Raw genomic sequence first — 24,766 nt, 5'->3', positions numbered from 1 at the left:
TGCAGTTTAATTAATAAAAAAAATTGCTGGCTTTTAGAAATTATGAATATTCACCTCTTCTTCATACCTGTGTTCTCCTTTTTCTTGTACTATTTATTTAAAACACATGAAACCGGGTGGCACACGGATTCATTTTCTGCAGGAAGCCAATTTCTGCCTCTAAATGCAGGAATGTGGAATTTCTATCCAAATTCAGGCATCAGCGTTCAAAGTGAAGATGAATGGGTAGGTAGGAGGGGCCAGAAAAGGGGAAAGCAAGGCTCAGTGCCATTTCCAGCTCTGTACTCTAAGCCCGGGTTCGGTTCTCGTACCCAGACGCGAGTTGTGGACTCTTGCACGGCAGCCGAGCCTTTCCCAGGCAGGGCGAGGCGCAGGTCCCGCACCCGGAGCTCCCCATGCAGGAGCCGCAGCAGCGGGGCGGGGCCGCGCGCGCCCGCCCGCCTTCTCCGCGCGCCGTTGGCGCCAAAGCGAAGGGCGGGGCCCTTGCTCCCGCCGTCGCCACGACAATGGGAGGCGGGGCCCCACCCGCGGCACCAGCCAATGGGAGCGCGGGGGCGGGCGGAGGTGGGCGTGGCGAGGGCTGTGAGTGGCCAGCCGGCCGTTCTGGCGCCAACTTCGAAGGGCATATAAAGACCGGCGGGGAGCTTTTCCATTTCCTGGCGCTCTTCCCACCGCAGCCGTTCCTCCTGCTGCCGCCGCTCCTCCTGCTGCCGCCGCACTCTCAGCCATGCTGTCCACCCGCACCCCGCTCGCCACCCGCCACGACCAGCCCCAGGTGTCGCCCAAGAAGAACCAGTCTCCTATGAAGAGTCTGTCGCCCATGAAAGGCTTGGCGCTGAGCAACAAGGAGAACACGGTGAGCGCCCGCCCGCCCTCCCTCCCTCCCACCCCCGCCTGGCAGCGCCGCATCGAGCTCACCCTGCCCCTTTCTCCTCGCAGCCCCCCACGCTCAGCAGCGCCCGTGTGCTGGCCAGCAAGGCGGCCCGCAAGATCTTCCAGGAGGGTGACGGCAATCCGGTGAGTGCAGAACGCCCGGGCACCGCGCCCGCCCTTGTCCTGTTTCCCGGAGGCTCCTGAATCCCCGTTCCACTCTTGTCTCCCCATCGGTGGTGTCTCCTTACGGTCCCCGCCGGGCACTGCACCCCCGCCCCAGCCCCTCTCCCTCAGCGGGGGTCTCTCCACCTTCCTGGGCCCTTCTCTTTCAGGGGGTCTCTCCCCCTCGCCCAGCCCCCTCGGAGGGTTCTTTCCGTCCCCCCAGCCCCTCTCCCTCGGGGGTTCTTTCCGTCCCCCCAGCCCCTCTCCCTCGGGCTCTCCCCGAGCTGCCGCCCTCAGTGTCCCGCCGCAGCCCGGCCCCGCCCTGAGCCGCTCTCCCGCCATTCCAGGTGCCGCGGGGCGTGGAGGAGGAGGAGCCGCTGCTGCGGGAGAACCCCCGCCGGTTCGTCATCTTCCCCATCCAGTACCACGACATCTGGCAGATGTACAAGAAGGCCGAGGCCTCCTTCTGGACGGCGGAGGAGGTGAGGGGTGCGCGGCCTCGCCCGCTCTACCGCTGCCCTGGGCAGGGCCTTTCCCCGGAGCATCCCTGCCTTAATTATCCTGTAATTTTTTAGGTGGACCTTTCCAAAGACCTCCAGCACTGGGAGTCCCTGAAGCCTGAGGAGAAGTACTTCATTTCTCATGTCCTCGCCTTCTTTGCTGCCAGTGATGGCATTGTCAATGAGAACTTGGTGAGTGTGAAGGAAGTCCCCACAGAAATACCACTTTGGGTAGATAACAAGGTAACTCACATGTTCAGGTTGTTTGCTGTGGCTGATCCAGCTGGTTTGCTGGATCATGGAGTGCTACAGCATTGAGAACACATGGGGCTGTCCTGTGTTAATTACCAAATTGGGGTTGGGTTTGTAATCTCCCAAGTTTGCCCATCCCCATTGCCACTGAGTGCTGCCCTGCAGCAGCACTTGGCTGTTTCACAGCCCTTGTTCTGCTCCTACGCTCTGTGCTCTTCCTAATGGGGGATAAGTAAAGCTAAAATATTGTCCCATTTCCCATGGGACCAAAGAACACCTTCTGACTTGAAATTCTGAGGGGTTGCTGCTTTGTATATTGCGGTTAGCAATCCACATATCTGGAATCAATCCAAAGATTTTTGTGGGCTGACCCATAACTGATCCATACAGCATTAATGCATCTAACATGGAAATCACAAACACTTTTGCAAATGCTTATTTATTTCCTCTAGGTGGAGCGGTTCAGTCAAGAAGTGCAAATCACAGAAGCTCGCTGTTTCTATGGCTTCCAGATTGCCATGGAAAACATACATTCAGAAATGTACAGTCTTCTCATTGACACCTACATTAAGGACTCACAGGAGAGGTTTGTATTCCTTGATGATGAAAAGTTCAGAACTCAGTAAATATTCAGAATTTAGCTAATGCCTGTCAATTGTTCTCTGGCTTTCAGGCTAATTTTAGGATGTAAATTAGGCTTACATAAAAAGTCACTGCTGTTTAAGAGCAGCTTTACTTCACAATATCTTTTTTCATCTGAGGTGTAAGACCTTGCTTACATTAAGAGTGAAACTGGAATCACTCAGAACTGAAATAAATTACACAATGTGAAGGGTGGAGCAGTCAGAGGGAGTATATTTAGTTTTAAGTGAGTTTACTGCTACTTAAAAAGCTTTCTGTGTCATACCTATGTGAGAGGTCTGATGCCTTCTTACTGTAAGGTGAATCCTGGTTAATCTCTAGTTTGGACAGCCTTGTCCAAGAGCACTTGGTGAAATAGTTCTCCCCTTGATAGTGTAATGGCAATTCAGGAGAGCTGGTGCTGATGTGATGGGTTTGTGAAGCAGAAAGGAATTAAATTTGAACAAATAGAGCTACATTGGTGCCAGATGAGAGGGAGAAAGACAGGTACCAGGATGAAGGTGCAGAGCATGTTTAAGTGATCAATACTGTTTATGGCAGTGGATCCTCATTTTGCTGGTTTTGCTGATGTCTTATCCTAATGAGTTTTATCTTTCTCAGGGAATTTCTTTTCAATGCTATTGAAACGTTGCCATGTGTTAAAAAGAAGGCAGATTGGGCCATGTGCTGGATTGGGGACAAGAAAGCAACATATGGTGAGTACATCTATTGGAAACAAAGTGAAATTCCTCTCCTAAAGATGGAGGAACTATTTCTCCAGACTTCACAGTTACCAGGGATTGTTGGTGTCAGAGAGAGTACATGCTTTCCAGTATAAGACTCTGGTATAATTCTGAATGTGAAGAAAACAATTTTCATTTTCAAATGAGCTACTGACAGGAGATCTTTGTACAATTGCTGACATGATGGATAATAAGGTCATGTGGCAATCATGTGCCTGACTACATGATCAAACTGTAAGTTGCTGCCACATGTCAGGACATGTCACGGCCATCTATATCCAGTAGACATGTCTGCCTGGGGACTGTAGCTCCTCTGCCTTGGTGATTCCTCATGTCTTGTCTCAAAGGTGAGGTGGTACAAATCATTATTTCACTAGTACTGAAACATTTTTCATGGCCAAAGATGAGCAGAAATCAGCTGCCAAAATGACTGCTCCTTTTAGTGAGCCATCTGAAAAAGGATAGTATTGAGGGTTGACCCAGGGGGAAGGAGCCTTGGCTTCAGCTAGTTAGGAGCTATTCTGATTAGTTCCCATTTCCTCTCATGTTTGTTTTGTTTAATGATCAGAAATCTTCAATAATTTCTAAGCACAGCCCATAATACACTCAGGCAAAACCAACTTCATTTCCTTTGCAGGATGCAGTTTGCAACTTTTGTGTATCAATCCTGTTTTCTCTGTGGTATTACCATCAATCTTCTCTCAACAGGAGAACGTGTTGTGGCTTTTGCAGCTGTGGAAGGAATCTTCTTTTCTGGCTCTTTTGCATCAATTTTTTGGCTGAAGAAAAGAGGATTAATGCCTGGACTCACTTTTTCTAATGAGCTCATCAGTAGAGATGAGGTATGAGTCAAATTCTAGCAGTTAAGATGGTAATGTGCCACAGTAGTTCAAAGTAATGACACTCAACTGGAGCCTGCATTGTAAAACAGGAGTATATTTAGAAACAGGCAGGCTATAAAGCTCACTAAAGTGTGTAAACATGTGTCACTGTGGATCTTGCTGAAGCATGTGAATGAAGTTAGCATTTTACTTCCTCTAAAGTATTGGAGGGTTCTCACCAGTGCTCACAGCTGCTGTGCCTCACGCTGGCAGAACTTGCCTGTGATGCCTTCTGGTGAGGCAGAAAGAGTAACCTGGCAAAGGTGATGCCACTTAATCCGTTCTCTTAAATCAGTGTTCCTGAAATAATTTTCTGGAAATTTTTTCCCAGGGTTTGCACTGTGATTTTGCCTGCCTCATGTTCAAGCACTTGATACACAAACCGTCAGAGGAGAGAGTAAGGGAAATCATCATGAATGCTGTTCTCATAGAACAGGTAACTGTCTGCCTCTTGTTTAGGAGCTCCATTGCAATCTAACAAAGCTGGGGAGCTGTTGGGCATAAAACTAACCTGGATGATAGAGTGAATGCCAGTTTGTGTACATGAAATGCTTGTTATCTGCAGGAATTCTTGACCGAGGCACTGCCTGTGAAGCTGATTGGCATGAACTGCACTTTAATGAAACAATACATCGAGTTTGTGGCAGACCGGCTTATGCTGGAGCTGGGATTTAACAAGGTGAGGCTCTAATAATACACTGAATGCTTCATGGGGAAAAGACAATGTTAATTTCCTCCAGAAATCCAAATCCTAAACTGGCTACAGCAGTATTGTTTTAACTTGTAAAATGATTTAGCAGTTCTGCTGCTGCATTCTGTTTGGAGACTCACAGAACAAAAGGATGCTGTGGGAAAAGCTGTCTTAGTAGTTGTGCTTCTTTAGCTGCTTTACTGCAGCTAAAATAAGACAGGAACAAATAGAGTAGAGAAGGCTTGGGGCAGAGATTTTTGTTCACTACATAGTAAGGCTGCTGATGGCTCCTTCCAACTGGTCTCTAAAGCTCTTGAATACTGAAAATGTGAGCACCTGTGGTGACTACAGAATTGCCTGTGTGTTTCAGATATACAAAGCAGAGAATCCTTTTGACTTCATGGAAAACATCTCTCTGGAAGGCAAGACCAATTTCTTTGAGAAGCGAGTAGGTGAATATCAGAGGATGGGAGTCATGTCCAAGCCCACAGACAACTCTTTCACCCTGGATGCAGAGTTCTGAGTGACCTGGGACCACGTGCATTCATTGCACCCTGCCCTGCTTTCCACAGGGAACACTCAGTGTGTGCTGAGTCAGTGTGCCCTGATTGCTGTACTGAAATCCCACTCTTGTAAAGTGTGGGGATACTGGTGTACTTTAGAAGGCTGGCATAGCTCCAGCAGTAAAACCCCTTTTAATTAGATTTTACCAATGGTATTAATGCATAGGATGCTCAGGTGTATCTTCCAGCACATTGTATTCCACTCCATGAAAGATACAGGTACTTCTTTCTTCAAGGTGGGAGGTTGTGGGCACTGACCTCTGGCTTCTGCTGTTCTCACCATAAACAGAGGAGCAGTTATAAAATTTCAGTTGTAAATTTGTTAAATAGTCTAGAAAACTCTGGAGGCAACTACATGGTGACCTCACTGCTTTTTTAGCAGGTTTTAAGTTTACCATTTTAACTATTGTAATAGTTTGTACATAAACCTGGCACTTTAATGTTTAAAATAAACAACTCTCTTGTAATATTCAGCAATAGTAAAATACATGTCAAAATCTTTTGCAGCCTAACCCTTTTATGACTTGTGCTTCTTTCTGGGTATGTAATTTAAAAATGGTGCTCTGAATTAAACTGTTCATCTTGAAATGTATCAAAGAATGGGAAGAAACTTGGGATGAAAGGTGAAGAACTAAATGGGATATTCTGGGTACTGAAAAATAACATGTAGCTGACTGGTGGACTTGATTGCTTTTTCTTGAATACCTGGGAACAGTATTTGATGTAATAAAGAGCTGGTTGGACTCAGCGTTGTACTGGCTTCAGTGTTCCAATGGGCAAAGCTGTGTGCTGATTTCCTTTTGAATTGCAGCTTTTCTGAGGAAATGCAGGGTCTTCAGGAAATAGCTGCTTAGTCATGTGGTTTACAGATATCAAGTGAAATTGTGCTTAGCTCTGACTTTCAGACTGCACTAAACAGATGATGTTTCAGGGTAAATTCAGCTAAATCAGGCTGGTGCAGTATTCTGAGCTTCTCATCATGCCAGTTAAGTCTTGGTTTTAATACTTAACAGTAGTGAAAACAATGTATACACTGCACCATGGTTATTCCACACTAAACAGTAGTAAAAATGAGCATGCTTTATATTATAACTGTGTGTGTGGTGTGAAGGAGTCCCTCTGGTCTCAGAGTTCCTGGAAATGATGTGCAGTGAGATGAGATGACAGTGGGATAGACTGAAAATGGCTACTGCCTTGCCTCACAGAAGGAGTTTATCCATTATTCAGTCTAATATTCACCAAGGAATGTTCTGCAAGCCTTTTTTCCTCAAGCATAGTTGAAGTGAACAGGCTTTATAAAACTCAAAACCTTTTCCTTCACAGGAAAGAAACTGGAGGGAGTTTGCTTCTTGCTGCTCAAGTGCTCCCTCTTTTAAAGCACAGTATTTGTGGTGCTTCTTTGAGAGTGCTGCCTTGGTGTAAAATGAAGAGGCTTGCTGGGCTTTGCTCCTGATTGCACTGAGGGCAGTGGTGTGTGACTGCTCTTCCCCTGAGTGTGAAGCTAGCAGGATGCACAAGGCAATCCTAGGGAGAAAACCCCGATAAATAATTTAAAAAATCCTATCCTCCCAAGTCTGGAGTTGAAGACGAGGAACTGACAGCTCTAATAATGGCCTTGCAGCACTGATGCTGCTAGCAGGTCAGTGATTGCAGTGGCCTGAGAATAATGTATTAGGAGCTGGAATAGGATGTGCTAAATTGGACAGCCAGACACATTATTTTGAAGCATTGAAATTTAATGCTTGTTTCTGCCTAAATACCAGCATTTCCGTCTCAGCAAATTGGGCTTAGTGCTTTTTTTTTGGCTTCTCTCAGCAGTCAAAGCTTTGATCAAATTAAGTGATAAAAGTATCAGAAGTCAGAATGTTAAGGCTATATTGTTTGGGCACAAAGGAGACAGTGATAAAATACGGAGATTAGTTTGGACCCGTGTATGATTTAGCAGCATTCAATTTATATTCAAATCTGTTAATTTATGTACTTAGATGATGTAGAAAAAGGGTAAAACCTCTGATCTATGAGTAAGGTCTACCTGTATTACAGCCATCCCTTCCCATTTGATTCTTGATATGTGCCAAGGATCAATATGCAAACAATTAGGGCAGAAAGATTTAATCTGCTGTCTGCAATCCTGGGAAATAGAAACTGCAACTATTTTCAACATAATATAGGATTGCTAGGAATGGATATGATGGCCAAGTAATCACTTAATGGGAGGTAGGAAGAACGTTCCTTTTAGCCAAGCATTGCTCTTAGGGGGTAATAGATACTGTAGTTGTGCACCCATTAGAGATGGATTAGATAAGAATGAGAAGTCATTCAGCAGGAGAGCAAGGCTTGCTGTGGCTGCTGGTAATCTTATTGCTGCTGATGTTTAAACGCCTTAGGTTTGGTATGTGTACCTGCTGTAATGCAAGGCAGTTTTTCCTGTACAGTCTGGAGAAAAGCTGTGCATCTGAATTGATCCCACCTATTTTAATTCTCTGTTCTCACAAGGGTTGAAATGTCTTGCTGTTGCTTAGTTTGAACAGATTATGTCCAAGTCTTGATGGAACACTTGTTTACTGAAAACGGATTACTTTCCAATTTGACACTTGATCCGCTTAACAATTGAGGAGATAAGTCTTTATTTCCTTGAAAAAATAACTAATACTCCCTCAGATAAATTTCAATGAAAATTGAAATGGCCCTTTGGAATATATTTTGAAGGGGAATTGGAAGAAGCAGGAGTGATTTGAAGTGAGGAAAGTGCAGATGTTTTTCTTCGTGAGTGAATCAGAATGGCTGTCTGCAATTGCCACAGAAAAGTGGAAAGTGATTAGGCTAGTAGAGGAAAAAATACTGAGGGATAAGTAAAACTGGATGTGTTTGATGATGCAGCAGTAATGCTGTAATGTCAGTGGTAAATTTATGCATAACTGATCCCTAGCTACCCCCTGAGTTTCTTTATTGCTGTTAAAATTAATGGCTTTTAATAGCTGCAGATAAAATGGGAGAGGAGTAACCTCAAGCATAGTTTTCCCTGTTACACTTTTTACTGTGATTTGTTAAAAAAGCCAAATACAGGGGTTCAGGTAAGAAAGCTTCCATCACTCCTTAATTGACACATTTTCACTTCACATTACGTGTCAAACGTTGAAATCTTGATAGTGATTGACAATGATAAGAAGCAACCCAATGACAGCCATGTCCTCAGGAAGTAACTGCACCATCAGAGTGTAACAAGTAGAAAATCCCCTGATTTCTCAAATTTCCTGGGGTGATTACAGGAATTTGTGCCCAGAAGAGGTCAGAGAACAATTGCAGCTGCTCATCTGCAGCTGGGCACAGTCAGCCTGTGAGTCTGAAGGCACATTAGTGGTGTGAATCCTGAAGGGGTAACCACTTTCTCCACACCATTTCTCAATCAGAAACTTGGCCAGGCAGAAGCAGGGAGTGAAGGGAGTTGTCTTATTCCAAGCCTGTTTTTCACAGCCTGCTTTATCTTAAGCTGTTGATTACGTAATGGAGCTTTGGCTCCTCTTTTTGTGTAAAATGTACTATGAGATGTAAATGCTTTCATCAGGACAGGTTTAAGAGCTGCAGAGTTAAGTCCCATGTCCTGTTTCCTGATGGACAGTTAGTTTTTTATTAGGAATTCATCCCTTGGAACTGTTCCTGGGATCCTATGAGCCACATAGACTGTCTTGGTTTCTGTGGTAAAACAATCCTTACATTAATGGTGAAATGAATGGTGAAAGATGCAGCTAATAGGAAAAATGTCTAATATGTGTCAGACACTGGTTTTACATTTCAAGTTATGCCCAATGGATTTTTGAAATAATGATAATATTGATGCTTCCTGTGCCTGCAGAGAAATGAGGGGAAAATCCCTTTAGAGAATATCTCAGCCCCCAGTGATGAGATCTTCCTGATATCATTAATCAGCAGATAAATGGTAGTGTTTGTAATTTAGTATCTGCTCTTAGAGATAGGTGTGGGACCCTGGATTGGGTGAAGAAGAAATACCAGCTGTTAGTCTCTCTCTTTTTTTTTTTTTTTAACTTCAAATATCTAGAGAAAAATACCTTAGTGAAATGTTCTTTCAATTCTCCTGAATAACCAAATTACTCCTGCTTTTCTCCTGTTTATTTTACAGTATGTAGTTTGTGCCACAAGTGATACCACATTGTTCATACAGCACTTTGGAGCATTTCCCTGATGCTGAGCATGTGTTGAGGTTTTTCTCTTGGTTTAAGGGTGAAGACTCCAGTTCTGGATAAACTCAAGTGCTTCTGAGCTGCAGACTAAGAAAAAAAATATCCCAGGCCAGTTTCTGCTACCTGTCACTGGTAAGTAATTTGCATTTTCTAATTACTATAGGACTTAGCTGAAAGTAGGGGAGAGTTTGCAGTTCTTAGGTATCCAGATCTTGAGTGCTGAGCTTGCAAAAAACCTTAAAAATGTTGAGCTGTATTTCTGTTCTTTTTGGGGTCAGGGGATGCTGCTACTTCTCGCTACTTATGTTACAAAGTGCTGCTGATACAATCAGGGATGGCTTGGGTCATTCTTGCATGCCCTGGATTGGGCCTAGCAGAGAATTGAGTTTGATTTTTTGCTAGATTTTCATTTTAACAAGGATCAAGTCAATGGATTGTCAGGTAGCTAGGACTTAATGCTATCCAAACAAATTGTGGAGTAATGAAGCCAGTCATGAAGACTGAGGTGTTTGGCCCCAGAGAAAGATGCCTGCAGGTATTGATTTGCAGAAGGACTAATATTCAGGCAAATCAGTTCTTGCAATCTAAGTATCTCCTGCATATATTCCTGGAGAAGGGGCACCCCTGGATCCCTGGCTGCAAAGGTGCAGCACCAGGGAAGGACAATGCATTTCTGTTTATTCCACATTCCTGCTTCATGCTCATCCGCATCTTTGGCAGATGAGCACTTACACGGCACTTACACAGCTTTTGATTTCACATTTTGTTGGTGGTTTCTGATACCTTTAGCCACATTGCCAGGTGTTTTTCCTATCCTTCTCTTAGGTAGGGAGCCGCATACCTGTTTGTCCTTTCAGTGAGAATGCAGCTCCCAGGTGCTCCCCAAGGTGTTCCCAGTGCTCTGACTCAGAGGCATTTGTGAGCTTGAGTGGATCCAGGGCAGGCAGCAGCAAACACCAGCCCTGTGGTGCTGTTTTCCAGCATCCTTCTGCAGCCCTGTGGGCTGCTCTGCTGCCAGGGACTGCAGGGAGTCTGCTTTCTCACGGGTGTTGGCCAAAGCTTCCCTGCTTCTCTCTGGAAGATGTTGCCTCATTAAAATGAAAATATTTTGTCAGCATTTATCTCCCAAATACTCAAGCAGGATAGCCGTGATATGATTCAAAACCAAGATGAAGCATTTGGCTTCAGCAGTGTTGTTTGTGGTGGCTCTAGCACTTCCTGTAATGATTTTGGTTTGATGTGATCCAGGAGTTTGCAGTATGTTTAAGTGCTTCAGAATGGATCTCCATCTTCCCAGCCTTGGATCTCTGCTGTGGGAAACATTGAAATGGATTCTTCTGATTAAGGACACAAACAGCACTCATGAGGTGCCACCTGCTTTAGTTTAATCCTGATTGTATAAGTAGCAAAGATTATGGTGACAATTGAATTTCCCTATGTCTGTCTCTTCTTGGTATTTAATTGAATGATTTATCTCTTCTTGAACTTATTTTCAAGGTGAACCTCAAAAAAGGAATACCAAAACCCCTGCACTTCCTTGCTTTAAAAGTTAACATTCAGCAGGCAGCAGTGGCTTGGCAGGGAAACTGTGGAGCAATGAGCAGCTCTTGGGTGAAGGTAAGAAACAGGGTTGGAGGCAGGGAGTGTTTTAGGAAGGGACATTTCAAGATAGGGAAATATTGGCTGGGGCAAGTGTTTAGTGTCTGTTCTGGCTGTAAATTTCTTCAATGTCACTGAAATGCAATGTCAGCTATAAGGAGGACTAAATGTAATTCACTCATAAAAGAAATTGAAATATTAAGTGTATATTGGATTTGGTAATAACTTTAGGCAGAACACACTAGGTTTATTGGAGGGTTAGCAATAACTTTGCTGTTTCAATTACTGCTTGTGAAAATTGCATCTCATTCTATTGATATAACTACTGCAGTTACTCTTGATAATACTATAAATATATACAGATATACAGACTTTGAAAAACTTATTCTGATCAGGGTTTATTGCAGTGTGTGGATTAAGACTGGCAAACGTTGGGCGACCTAACAGGATTATTTTGAATACACATTTTCATAAAATGGTTATCCCTTGTCAAATTGAAAAGCTATTTACTATGCTAAATAGGCTAATTTTATGGTAAGTTTTTAATTTTGCCACCTTTCCATTATTTAGCTGTGATGCTTCATTTGCTGCTAAATCCCTGGGATTATACATGAAGAGTTGGATGGCTGGGTTGCATTTAAATTAATTAAAGCAAAAATATTTCAAATAAAATGTTAAATATTGCTGTGTAGATATTCAAGAAGCAGATGTGATTTCACCACTTATATCCCCGAATAACACATGCAAAAGCAGATTGTGAAACATTTAAATATACCCATACACTCAAGTGTAGCTTTGCAGGCTCCCCCGGGGAGCGAATTTCGTGTGGCTTAGGGAAAATTGTTCACCACGATGGAGTAGTTTTGTTTGAAGAAGCCTTTTGGGAAAGGGTTTTCCAAAGCCAGTCATGTCCCAGCTGGTCGCTGGTGTGGAGGTGGGCGGCAGGACAGCAGGGTGCTGCCGTGCCCCTGGGGTGGCACAGGTGGCTCTGGAGGTCTCCGGGCAGAGAAGGGTGTTCCCATGCCCTGGTGCCTGCTCACACCCCACTGCTCTGCCACCTCTCTCGTTCTCTGTCAGCAGCTGCCTCCCTGTGCAGTAGTCTGTGCTGTGACACGTTCCCTGTCTGCAGGCAGTACGCGTGGCTGTCACCGGGGGGCTCCTTGGTAAGGACAGCAGCGGCTGCTCCAGCGGCTCGGTGACAGTGCCGAGCCCCGGCTGTTGGTGCAGTGCCAGGTGGCTGTCACACCTGGGCAGAGCTGCCTGCAGGAGCCCTCCCTCCCTCGCTCCCTTCCCCTGCGAACGGGATGTGCTCCACGCTGCCTGCTTTGCTGAGTGCGGGGCAAGAGGCTCCATGTGCAAATCCTGCTCTGCTCGGGATGTCATGGCAATGGGGTACAGGCTGCTGGGGTTTTTGGGCTGTTCTGTTCTGCAGCATGGGTGCATTTCTTATGACCTCACAGACATGGCACTAAGTGGCCTGGTGGGTAAAAAAGTCAGTGGCACCCTGGCCTGTATCAGGAACAGTGTGGCCAGCAGGAGCAGGGAGGTCATTCTCCCACTGTGCTCGGCACTGGTGAGGCCACACCTTGAGTGCTGTGCCCAGTTCTGCCCCTCAGTTGGGAAGGACATTGAGATGCTTGAGTGTATCCAGAGAAGGACAACAAGGCTGGTGAGGGGCTGGGAACACAAACCCTGTGAGGAACCACTGAGGGAGCTGGGGGTGCTCAGCCTGGGGAGAAGGAGACTCAGAGGTCACCTTATCACTCTCTACAGCTTCCTGAAGGGTGGTTGCATTTAGATAAGGGTTGGTCTCTTTCTCCAGGCAGCAACAGACAGAACCAGAGGACACAGTCTCCAGCTGCACCAAGGGAAATGTAGGCTGGATATCAGGAAAAAGTTTTTCACACAAAGGGTGATAAAGTACTGGAATGGCCTGTCTGGGGAGGTGGTGGAGTCACCATCCCTGGATGTGTTTAAAACCAGACTGGATGGGGCACTCGGTACTATGGTTTAGTTGAGGTGTCAGGGAATGGGTTGGACTCGATGATGTTTGAGGTCTTTTTCAACCCTGTGATTCTGTAAATGGAAGTGCATTGTATGTGCTAATTCACCATGCAACACGACAGCAGAGGATAGGAGTGGTTTTCTTGTAGATGTGTCATGTAGTGAATGCCAGACCTCTGTTTGTACTCTCTCTTATTCACCTCTCTGAGAGCCCTTTTTGGACTGTGCTGTGCTCTTTTTGGGGTGCTGGGGCCATAGCAAAGAAGCAGTACAGCTCCTGTAGAGAAGGACTTCTTAAAGTGCCACCCCAAGTGCCCTCAGTGGGAAGAGATCCTAATGTCTGTTAATCTTAACTCCTTCCCTCAGGAATCAAGGTCATGGCTCTCCTTGAAGCCTTCAGCAGATAAAAGCAGTCCAAGCAGAAAGGTGGATTTAATGGGGTGAGAAGAGAGCAGAGAGGGGCTTTTTGTTTTGTCCTACAGATCCTCTAATTGGGGTTGGTTCTCAGCTCAGGGTAGTGTCAGTCCAGGAATAATTATGTGGGTGCAATCACATTGTGAACTGAGGTTGAGGGGTTAAAGGTGGGTTTATTAGGCCTGAATCTCTGCTGCTGAAAAAAAGCATCAGGTGATACTTAAAGCAGGTAGAAGGGGGAGTGCATCTGACTTGCAGCAAAAAAAACCCATGTATTGCTGTGCTGGTAGTTCATCTAAAATTCATTTTAAATGGGCTGTGCTGTAAACTGAGGTGTTACATCTCCTGAACTGCACAAGTGCAGGGGCTCTCTGTTGGGTGTTTACCTGGGTGGCTTTGAGGATTGAACCTGTGTTCACAGTGCTGCCAGCCCAGAGGTGCTGGGATGTGGCTGTTGGCAGGGGATGGGGCTGGCTGCAGGGTGGTGCCCAAGCTCAGCCCTTCCTGCTGCAGCCTCACCACCCCTGGGCACAGCAGCTTCTGACTGTGACTTGTACCAACACCCATCCAGGAACAGCTCTCCAACAGCAAAGTGCGCTTCAGAGCTGCCACAAATGCCTGGTGTGAAAATTCAAATGCCTGGCTTAGATGAGCCCTGAAAGCCATTTTATTTGGGGATTAGTTGTGCCCTGCTTATCACATATTAAAAACATAACAGGTTTATCTTGCCTGCTCTACATGCAAGCAGGCAGAACCCACTAGAAGTGCCATGGTAACGGGCTGGAGCAATGCTCTCTGCAGTGCTGCAGGTGCTGTGCCTGCAGCTGCTATAGGTATCACTGAGCTCTCTTGACAAAGCATGGGGTTGTGAGACTTAGTCTAAATATTTGCCAGAAAGTTTGCTTGGGGATGGTGAATGGTGTGACACAGGATAGCTAAAAATAGAGTTCTTGCTGGTAATTTTTTTGGTGTTTGGTTTCACGGTGTGAGTTGTGATTTTCAGAAGAGTTGTACATCTCTGTTCCCCACTCCCTGTTCAATCACAGCATCTTTGAAAATCAGGCCTTTTGTGCCTCCCAAAATCAAGCTCTTAAATAGAATACAGAGTAATGGAAAAAATAGATCTGGAAGTCATGTTAGTGACGGTTTATTATGGGGGTTGTTAATGCCCCGTGTGTCATTTTAGAGTTCACCAAAGGGGGATTGGAAAGGAAGTCTCACAGTTGTGTGGGACTTGGGAATTAGCTGCACAGGCTTTTCAAGTTGTTTATGTATGCCAAAGAGAGACAAAAACCTGAGGAGGAAGAAGTGGGCTACTGTGAGCCACAAATAACTTGATCCTGCCCTTGTTGAAGTGAATGCTGCCACTCTGTATTGTCTGTGAGAGAAGGCTGGGAGGCTCTTGCAAACCCTACCCTAATTAACTGACTGCTGCCTTAATGCCTCCCAGGAGCCTGGGGTGATGCTCTGTTGTGTGCTGTGGGAGCCCACTTGGTCCTGAGGCTTTGCAAGTCATGTTCAAGACCTCCTGAGAGGTAAGTTAAAAACATGGCTTTTTCTTAAAAAAAAAACAAAACATTCTTACTTTGGGAGCCTGTAGAGCTTTCTGGTAAGGAGGCTGCTTCTTGCTTTGTGCTGGAGGTTCTGCTGAGGTAGAGAGGTTCAGAATTGTTTTGCTGTTGGCTGAATTGTCTCTGTTTACCATGAATGTATTTTCTCCCTGAACCTGGATATGAGGCTCCTGTTTTCACGTGGAAGGGTCAGGCTTTGAGATGGAAATGGGTGTAGTGCCCTTGAATTTTTCCTGCTGTGTCCCTAGCTCTGTGCTTTAAGGTAGAACTAATTTGCAGGAAGGTTCAAGCCTGTGTCTCAAATGAGCAAGACTTTCTTAACTAATGATCTTGAAAGATTGGCCTGGAATGGATGGACTTCTGATTCACCCTTCACTAGTGATGATCTGACCATCCTGGTGTGGGGAGTTAATGTGCCTCTTCCAAATGAGGGATGAATGGGTGTTTTACAGCTGTCTTTCAGGGAGTGGAGGTTCTAATAAAAGCCACTGTCCCTAAGCAGAATGTTGTAATTCTCTCTGTGTGTTACTATGGTGCTCCAGAAACTATGGATTGCCAGGTACTCTTTCAAAATAATGGGTTTTTTAATTATTTATACCTTAAGGGTCAAAAAAGGTTTTGTTTTGTGAGGTTACAGGAACAACTGGATGAGTCAGAAGAACAATTGACAGTGCCATTGGAAGAACCTTGATATTTCTAACAGGAAGTTTGTAATTAAGCTGAATCACCGTGTCATTTGTGTTACCCAGATCCATGTGTCCAAAAAATATTATTAGCCTTGTGTTGCAGGGCTGTGGCTCCATTCACAGAACTGAAGGTTGCTAAAGCTCGGTTTTGTTAGCTCTGCTTGTGGTGCTGCTGCCTTGAAATGGGATTTGAGGTGTGGGAGCACCAGGTCAGTGCTGAAGTACCATGGTGTGTGTTGCTAGCTGGGGTTTCAGTGTGCATCCAGTATGCATTTCTCATAATCAAGCACTTGTTGCTAAGTCTTCACTTTTCAAGAGGCCTCCTGTACCGTCTGCAAGAAGAGTAATTTCCCACAAGGCAGCCACATTTCCAAGTATGACAAATAATGTTGCCCTTAAATCTTAATGAATAATTTTCCCAAACAGTTGTTAATTATTACATAAAGCCACTGCCCTCAGACTTCACTGATATGATGCAGAAGATGCATATTTCTAAATATCACTGTCAAAGTTTATTCATCTTGGGCAATGAGCTGCTGGGATGGAGCAGGCCTGTGGTAGCATGAAAAGCAAGTGCCATGTGTGAGATGTCCTGGCATTAGTGTCATTTAAGTCTCTATGCTTATGACAAGGTAATTTGTATCTGGGCTGGTAAACCCAGTACCCCTTAGAGCTGATGAAGGGGAAGGGACAGCTTATCTGGCCAGTGTCAGACAGCAGCTTCCAGAGGGATGGAAGGTGCCTCATTTCTATTAATGAATGGCACAATCTTAGGGATTAACTCTTGTTTTGGCATTTACATCTGGTGCCAGGAATTCCAGCTTTACACAGCTGGAATCACATCATGTCCCTGATGCTTCTGAAGCTTGTGGGTTTTGTAAATGGGATCTCAGTGCTGCCCAGCGGCTGGTGCCCTGTATCACACTGGGGTCAAGCCAGTCCTCTGGTTCCCTCTTTTGTACCTCACACAATCTTTTCCAGACCTTTGCTGAGCAGGCACTCTGTTTGCTGCCTAAATCCCAGGGATTATGTGATTGCTGAAGTGGTGAACCCAAGGAGGGCAGCTTACACTAATGCGAGTGGCAGGCAGGAGCTGCAGCCCCTGCAGCCAAATCCAGCCCTGCCCATCTGTCAGAGCTGCCCTCCCTGGGCTCACAGGTTATCCCTGAGTTTGTAAAGGCTGCCTGGTGGGTTGGGAGCTGCTGCATGCTGGTTTCAGCCAAGACGGATAGGCACAGCGAAGGCAGCTGTGGGGTGGCTGTTTGGATGGACATGAGAGCATCACAGAGCCTGCTGAACCCACAGCCTGCTCCTCTCATCGCTTCACCTGGCAGCCTCATCAGTGCCTGTCTCCTGAATGTGCCTCTTTTGCTGCTGATCTTGTCTGTTACACGTTTTGGTTTGTGTTTTTATTTCTTTGTGTGATCTGTTTTCCCTCTGTCTCTCTTTGCACATGCTCCCTCCCACTTTGCCCTGATGCTGTGCTCGCTGTAGCATCAAGGCAGCCAAGATGAAGAATGCAAGCAGTGAGGTTCATATTGGGTCTTTTTTCAGTTGTTTGTTTGTTTTTTTCCTTTTTGTTTTGTGTGATACTTGTGTCTGTGGAATATGGGTGAAAGGAGAAGAAAGGGATGTTGGAGCATCTCTGCCCAGGTGGGTGCAGGCAGCCCTGAGCTCGCATGGTGTGGATGCTCAAGCTGTGTCTGCAGCCATGCAGGCAGGTACCCGAGCTGTGCAGCAGCCCCTGGGGGCACAGAGGCCAGAGCTCTCTGAATAAAATCTCTGTCCTGAGAGAACACATGAGAGATGCAGACTAAAATTTAGGTCATGCCTAATCTGTATCACAGATTAACTTGTTCCATGGATCCTCATAAGCGCCATGGATGTGAGTATGTAATACAAACAAGATGAAAGTAGGTATTATGGATGGGCATAAGCAATTTGTATGTTAGCTTATATGTTTGCTAATGTGTATAAACATTTATGTATTCTGATTGTTATTGACACTCTATGTGAAGACTTTAAATAGACCCTTCGTATAAACATTCCTGCAGTCTAACAGTGACCTGCAGCCCCAGAAAATGTGCCTTCTATGCTTTCCTGCACTAACAGTCTCATTCCCTGAAAAGACCTCAAATGGAGAATTCCCTCTGTTTGTTGGCTGCTAATGAATTTCACAGGTTCTTGTAGGGAAAATTCCGAAGCTTGTAATATTTTTTTCCTTATGCTGAAAAGACCAGTGATGAGGACAAAGACTGCCTGTCAGATCCCATCTGCTGCTCAGAGGTGCACCCTCTTCCAAAATTGGACTTATTTTCTGTGGCAGCTCACTCCAGAGCTAGATCCAGGGCAACTAGGGACCATTCCTTAGCAAGTTCTGTGTTTGCAGAGATGCTCAAGATTGCCTGGGGCTGTGGGATAGCATCTTCCAAAGGGTATTCCAGGCCAAGCCTGGCCTGTTTGGGAAACATTGTTCTGGGCAGCCTAGTCCATGGAGGGAGAGAAGTTTGCTGACTGTGTTAAGGATCTGAAGTGTAAGAGGCAGCCAATTTATCACCAGGCTGCTCCTTGCAGCAGCTTTTTGCAAGGTGAAGAGATGAAGCAGATGATTAGATCTGTGAAGAAACAGAATGGTGATGCACAGCCTTCCCTGGGGTGGCAGTGAAAACCAGTCAAGCACATCTCTCCTGTCTTGCAAAACAAACATGCTTCCCTCGTAGATTGAAGGAGCAGTCTGCACCTGGATGTGCTCTGCTATGGCTGCTTGGCAACTCCTGAGTGCCCTGTTATAGGGGAAAACCCCTTGTGTTTAGCTCAGCCTGCTGAAAAAGCTGTTTGCAATCAGCAGAAGGGGCTAGAACTGAGTCCCCACTGCCCATGTTTTATCCACCTGCTATAAAGCAGCCAGTGGCTAACCTCAGCTGCAGCTGTCCCAGAACCTGGGGCTAAAACCCCAGAATATCCAGTCCTCTTACCAGCCAGATTTCCTCTAGGCTTGCAGTGCTGGGCTCACAGCAGTGAGCAGCTGGTCCCTGCAGGAGGTGTCCCCCTCTTGGTGGCCCTTCCAGCTCTCATGGTGGGCTTAAAGTGATGTGCTCCACAGGAGCTGTCCTTTGCCTGTCAAGCTTTTTCCCTCTTATGTTCCACAGCCAGGTGTTTGCTGGGCCAGGGAGAGCCCCTGAGTGTGCATTCATACTTGAGGGGGAGGGTAGCCAGCTTATGAGTGATCTGAGGGGATGGGGAGAGTAGGGGCTTCTGATGCTGAAGCTGCAGAATCCTTGAAGGCAGCCTGGCTTTGCTCAGCTGCCTCCAGCAACTCAGGGCTGTGGTCTTCAGGAGCAGGTGCCCCACTTTTCCCTGCTCTTTGGCTTCCTAAGACATGCAATGTGTATTTTGTGGCTTGGCTACCTGGAAGCAGAAGTCTTTTATGGTGAGGGAAGCCTTGTGAAGTTCTCCTGTGAGTTACGAGCCGGATGGGGCTCCTCTATTCTTACCTGGGAAATGACAGAATGAGCCCAGCCCCAAGGGACTCTGGAGCCTGGGGTTAATTTAAACAAATCAGGTGCCAGTCTGAGTCCCTGAGGCAGCTGAAGGAGTTGGACCACACTCACTCATGTTCCTAATAGAGCTCCCACTAATGCTGTGCAAGAGACGTCTTCCCTCACCTCTGGCTGGGAAATGTGAGCAGAATTTAAGGGATGTGTTCTCTTGCCTGGTGCCTGTCTTATTTGGAGCCTTCCACCTGTGTTCACTTAGTGCTTCATTACACCACTAGTGGTGTTACCTATGCAAAGCCATGCTCAGATAGGACAGGAAACATATTTACAGGACAAGAACTCTTCCTGCCTCCCTTGCTGCTGAGGCTTGCTGCTCGTCCTGTTCTTCATCACCCCAGTAGATGACTCCCTTGCAAAACTCATCTGATACCACAGTGGGAGAGAAAAGAAAAGCCTGGATCAGGAAAATCATGGCCAGCAGGACTAGGGAAGAGATTGTTCAGCACTGGTGAGGCCACACATCAAGTGCTGTGTCCAGTTCTGGGCCCCTCACTTCAAAAAGGACTTTGATGTCTGGAGCTGGTCCAGAGAAAGGAAATGAAGTTGGTGAAGGGTCTAGAAAACTTCTCTTACAAGGAGCAGCTGAGGGAAGTGTTTAGGCTGGAGAAGAGTAAGCTTAGAGAGGATCTCATTGCTCCCTCCAGCTCTGAAAGGAGGTTGAAGTGAGGTGGGGATTGGTCTCTTGTGCCATGTTACAAGTGACTGACAAGAAGAAATGGCCCCTAGTTGCACCAGAGACAGTTCAGTTTAGATATTAGTATTTATTTTTTTCTGAAAGTCTTTAGGCATTGGAATGAGTTGCTCAGGGGGGTGGTGGATTGACTGTCTCTGGAAGTGTTCAAGAGGATCTGCACGTGGCATTTGGGGATATGGTTTAGGTGCCAGTATGGTGGTGCTGCATTAATGGTTGGACTGGATGATCTTGAAGACCTCCAACCTTAATGATTCTGTGAAAAGGTGAATTATAGGACTGTGCCAAATCGATTTCAATAATCTACCTGGAATTAGGTAGAATAATGCATAAACCCCAACAAAACTGAAGAAATACTGAAAATACTGAGTTGTTATGGAGTTCTTTAGTAATGAAATTAACAGTGAAGTGAATTAAAAGCAGAGTAAGATAAGCCACAAATACCTCATGATTGTCCTCTATATTTCAGAGCTTGTCTTTGAGACTTGCATGGAAGAGAGCTACCGTGAATGAAATATGGAGAATATAAACAAACACAGGTCATGTTTTATTCAGTTTAGAGAGAGGCAAGATTTAAATTACAGAGATTTGAATTCTGAGTCTGAGGCTGGGAGCTGCAAGTTCCAAGGATGGCATAAATTACTGCTGTATCACCATTTAATGATATTTAAGCACTTGCAGTCCACAGGCAGCATTTTTTAATTGTCTTGAAGGCGTAATTTAATTGAGATTATCCAAGTAATCTTCCAGATAAAGTCAAATCCCAAGGTGGGATATTTTGGTCATTATGGAAAGATGTAGATAGAAAAAAAAAATCTGGTTTTGAATGTGTAAGGGTTATCAGTTATTTCATGTATGAATGCTCTGATAAAGCCTTAACAGTAAGAAATGTCTTTTTTTAAAAAACACAACCAATGACTATGTTGAAAGTACAGTTTCTAGAAATGCAATTCCAAAATTAAGAGCTACCTCATAAAGACTGCTTTTTCTTTTAGTAGGTAGACTGTTGGATATTTTCCCTTTTGGTGCTCACTTCTCCCAGTAATGCTGCAGGGCTTGTTAAATTAATTGAGGCTTTGTGATGACCTGGGGCATTGCTCAGGTTGCAATCAAAGATAGCATGGATTGTGCTCACACATCACTGTTACAGGTGGAGGGAGGGTGCCAAAGGGAATGATTGCCTTGCACCTGAAACTGGTGGCCAAGCTCTTGCTAGTCCCTTCAGACTGGCGAGGTTCTATGTGTAATGGTGTGTTGTATTTGGAATGTCTCTGTTGATGCCTAGGCTGGCTCTATCTACTTGTGACTGCTGATGGTAATCCATCTCTACTGTAAATCTAAAGTCATGCTTTGGCTCATGCCTCTGAGTCTGAAGTACTGTCTGCCACCTTTCTCCTCTGTGTTCCCCCTGCAGTCATGGGCAATATTAATATTTCAGTCCTCTTATTTTTGCTAGTGAGATTTTCACCTGTGATTTTGGTGTCTTCAATTACTCTTTCTCACTGTGTTTCTCAAAACTCTTCTGCCCCTATGTACCAGTGAGCAGATGTTTCCTCTGGAGATGCTGCATTATGCTTAGGCCTTGCCTGCATGTGAGGAATTTCCTTTTGTAGCTCTGTGAAGTGGCAGGTCACAGCCACATCCCTTAGAGTTTCATTCCATAGCTTTAGTTCTGTGTGCTCTGGGCAGCTCTCAGAGTGCCCACCAGCAGTGCTGAGCGTGCACTGCACAACCTCTGAGCTGGGATGAGTGCACCACAGGGCTGTGACCCCCAAAGCCTGCCTGGGTACTGGCACCATGGGTTTCTAAAGATGCCATGACCATCCTGGCTTTTCCTGGTTGATGAAAGCTTAAAAAGATTCCCCAGATTTGGGGAGAGCTGGTGTATCTCCTTGCTGCAGCTGTGGTTGGAGGATGTACGAGGTGATCATACAGCCTGTAAGGCGTGTAACTGCAGTGCTGTGGGTTCTGGAGCAGCAGGAGATGTGAGCAAAGCATCCTCCTTCTCAGAGCCACCAGGCTTTGTGTGCTGAGAGCAAGCTCCTTCCACACAACTACTCTGAGCTTTTGCACTCATGCACTCTATATTGACCTCACATAATGGATGTGGCTCTGACCTTGGACATGGCTGAGGAGCAGGCTGCAGGATCAGGCTGCCTGTGGTGATGGTGGGTCCATGCCACCCACAGCCCTTCAGCAGACAAGGTCTCTGACATGGCTGGATTGTTGGGTGCATAATTCTCTCCTAGACTTGGTGAACTTTCTTGCAAGGGAAGCTCAGATTCTGGTTATGTATGCTGAAATTCAGACAGCTACAGTCACTATTGTCACTGCTGACTGCAGGGGAGAAACTGCATCTTATTAAAGAAAAAGAGGCTGGAAAAAGATGGAAAAAAAGAATGAAAAGAGCACATACAGGACTCCACTAGTCTGGATTAAAACCCAGACAAAGGACTTTTGCTCTTTGTCTGAATAACTTGCTTAAATGACTGGGGGGATGGGGCAGGGGAAGAGAAGGTTCCTGTGATGCTGTTTGGAAATGTCACTCCTCGCTGTTCAAATACCACATTGCACTAAGGCTTGTAAATCACACGTCATTTCCTAATTAAAAAATGATGAGCCTAATTGTGTCTTTCACTGCTGTGGCAGAACCTTGCTCAGACAGACGTGCTCTCTCTCAGGGTCTCACTGTGTAAGCCACCACGCGTGCCTCCTGCTTTCCTGTTCAGATCTAGACTGATCACAGAAAAGGGTAAAGCAGGTGACCAATTTTCAGTGCTGGCAAGGGGATTTTGAGTGACTGATTGAAAGGAAAAAGTCTATGAAAGCCTGTTTTCTTTGTGCTAAGCCATGGCTTGGAATTGTACTCCAGGCATAAACTACCACTACACTAGGGTGCTGAATTTCTGGTTCTTGGTCTCTTTGGAGACATTGCATCTGTATCACTTGCTTTGGTGCAGCATTGGGATTCATAGTACCAGTTATAAGATATCTTTCTGGATATATCTGTCCTGAGAAATTTTAGAAGTGCATTTTCTGCTGTGGTGCAACTCTCCTCAGCAGAAAGAAATTGTGCTCTGTAGACAGCACATGCAGAAGAGTACTTAGAAATTTTATGGGCAGAAGTATGGGCTTGTGGTAGGCATTTCAAATAAAGTAAAAGTGGCTGTTTTGCAAGCTCTGGTTGTATTTTTTTGTCTCCTTCACTAATTAAAGTAATGAGTGTTGCTTTAGTTATCCTGCTGTGAATAGCAAGCCACTTGGGGGAGAATTAATATTGACAGGAGCTGTTAGATATTTAAATTTTTTTTTATGTGTCCAATGAGGAAAAAGAGTTTGTGGACCAAGCGTAGCACAAGTTTCTGTGGCCTCCCATGGAGACTGCCTGCTGCTCACCCTCAGTGCCCTCCACAGCTCAAAGCCCCATGTGCTGCTGTGAAGGCTCTTAGCCAAGCTGAGCTTCCCCTCTGGTGCAGCAGGCTTCTTTCTGCTCATGTCCCTTTTCCAAGTGATTTATTTTCCCAATTAATAAATGAGTGAGTGTGTTTGTGAGGTCAGGTTGGTTTGCTCACTGCTGGTGGTAAGGAGCCAGCCAGTGGCTCTTCCTACCAACCTGCAGCCTAACAGACAAAAGGACCATCTCTTCCAGGTCCCTTGCTGTGCCCCTCAGTTCCTGTCAGCAGGGCAAATCCCATCCTCAAGTGATGCTGAGGACATCTTGGAGCACAATGAGAGCTGCTGTCTTTAGAGGTCCTAAAGGAGAGAGTGATTCAAAAGGCATGGGTTTGTTTACCTGCAGAAGTTAGAGGCCGTCCCTTGTCCCAAGACAGGGTGAATTCTGCCTGAATTACTTTACTTATATGCACCAAACAAAGGCTTTATGCCTTACCCCCAGGTAACCTGCTCTGGATCTTCACTAACCTCACTGTTAAATCCTTTCTCTTGCCTACTCTGTCTCCTTCTGATGTAAACCTTTTGGTTATCCTGACAATTAATCTCCTCTGCTTGGTATCTACTTTTCATGTCTTTAAAGAGAAATATCAAGTCTCTCCTCAGCCTTTTCTCCCCTTATCTGCCTCACCACCAGTTAGTCCAACCTTTCCTTTAAGGCCAGGCATATCTGGTCACTGATGACACCTGTTGGTCCCCTGAGTGTCCCTTCTGAAACACATGTCCAAGACTACATTTAGGTTTTCTGTTGAGATCTTAGAGCTGTTGATTCCTGGGTGATATTTGCCTCCAGCCCTCCCAGATGTTGCAGGGTGTTTGTTCATTCTGCCTGGTGTGGATGCACACAATGCTTGTGGGGCACTGCTTGCTTGTGATTAGTGGTGATGCCCTGATCCTTTTTTATTAAGTTGCTGCTTTACCATCTCTTTGTCATTCTGTATTTTTCCACTGTCCTTCTGAACTGCATCCAATTTATTTTCAGCTTGATGTTTTTTTCTTATTTTGCTTTCTTCTCATCTAAAAACATAAGCTATATAGCCTGAAAATATATAGTTGTACTACATGTAAGGAAAGAATAACACTGCATGTCACTCTTACCTTTCAACAGATTTAGCTAACTGACTGTTCTCTCTGAGGCTGCATGAAATTGTTGTTAGCCACATGGAATATTCCATCAGAACAGTGCCAATTTCCTCCTGCAGCCTCTCAGAAGAGCTGTGTTGTAATGCTGGGTAATTAAGTTGTACTTCTAGTGCCCTTTTAACCAAGGATACCATCACCTTGCTTTAAGCTGGAAATTCACAAGGAA

General features: G+C 45.5%; 1 protein-coding gene and 1 long non-coding RNA gene across 2 annotated transcripts in view; both read left to right on the top strand.

The window, feature by feature from the left end:
* The first annotated feature begins 632 nt into the window (after positions 1 to 632).
* RRM2 (ribonucleotide reductase regulatory subunit M2) lies at positions 633 to 6,052 on the top strand. Its single transcript, XM_005487202.4, has 10 exons — positions 633 to 856; positions 940 to 1,017; positions 1,383 to 1,517; positions 1,611 to 1,727; positions 2,240 to 2,373; positions 3,030 to 3,124; positions 3,860 to 3,993; positions 4,364 to 4,468; positions 4,598 to 4,711; positions 5,094 to 6,052. The coding sequence occupies exons 1-10, from the start codon at positions 728 to 730 to the stop codon at positions 5,244 to 5,246; spliced, it is 1,194 nt and encodes a 397-aa protein (XP_005487259.1). The 5' UTR covers positions 633 to 727; the 3' UTR covers positions 5,247 to 6,052.
* Positions 6,053 to 9,436: 3,384 nt separating this feature from the next.
* LOC141728598 (uncharacterized) overlaps positions 9,437 to 24,766 on the top strand; it is a 55,484-nt gene continuing 40,154 nt past the window's right edge. The window contains exons 1-3 of the long non-coding RNA XR_012579712.1: positions 9,437 to 9,617; positions 10,983 to 11,102; positions 14,953 to 15,037. This is a non-coding gene — a long non-coding RNA (uncharacterized LOC141728598). The remainder of the gene's footprint in view (positions 9,618 to 10,982; positions 11,103 to 14,952; positions 15,038 to 24,766) is intronic.

Source organism: Zonotrichia albicollis, chromosome 3 (genome assembly GCF_047830755.1).
Source record: "Zonotrichia albicollis isolate bZonAlb1 chromosome 3, bZonAlb1.hap1, whole genome shotgun sequence".
Taxonomy (NCBI): domain Eukaryota; kingdom Metazoa; phylum Chordata; class Aves; order Passeriformes; family Passerellidae; genus Zonotrichia; species Zonotrichia albicollis.
The sequence above is the reverse complement of the archived record's forward strand: the minus strand, read 5'-3'. Positions and strand labels throughout refer to the sequence as shown.

Excerpts from the sequence above, each read along its gene's own strand:
- RRM2 (XM_005487202.4), top strand. The coding sequence starts at position 728 with ATGCTGTCCACCCGCACCCCGCTCGCCACCCGCCACGACCAGCCCCAG. Across the intron at positions 3,125-3,859 it reads GGACAAGAAAGCAACATATG|GAGAACGTGTTGTGGCTTTT; the intron begins GTGAGTACATCT and ends TTCTCTCAACAG. Across the intron at positions 3,994-4,363 it reads AGCTCATCAGTAGAGATGAG|GGTTTGCACTGTGATTTTGC; the intron begins GTATGAGTCAAA and ends ATTTTTTCCCAG.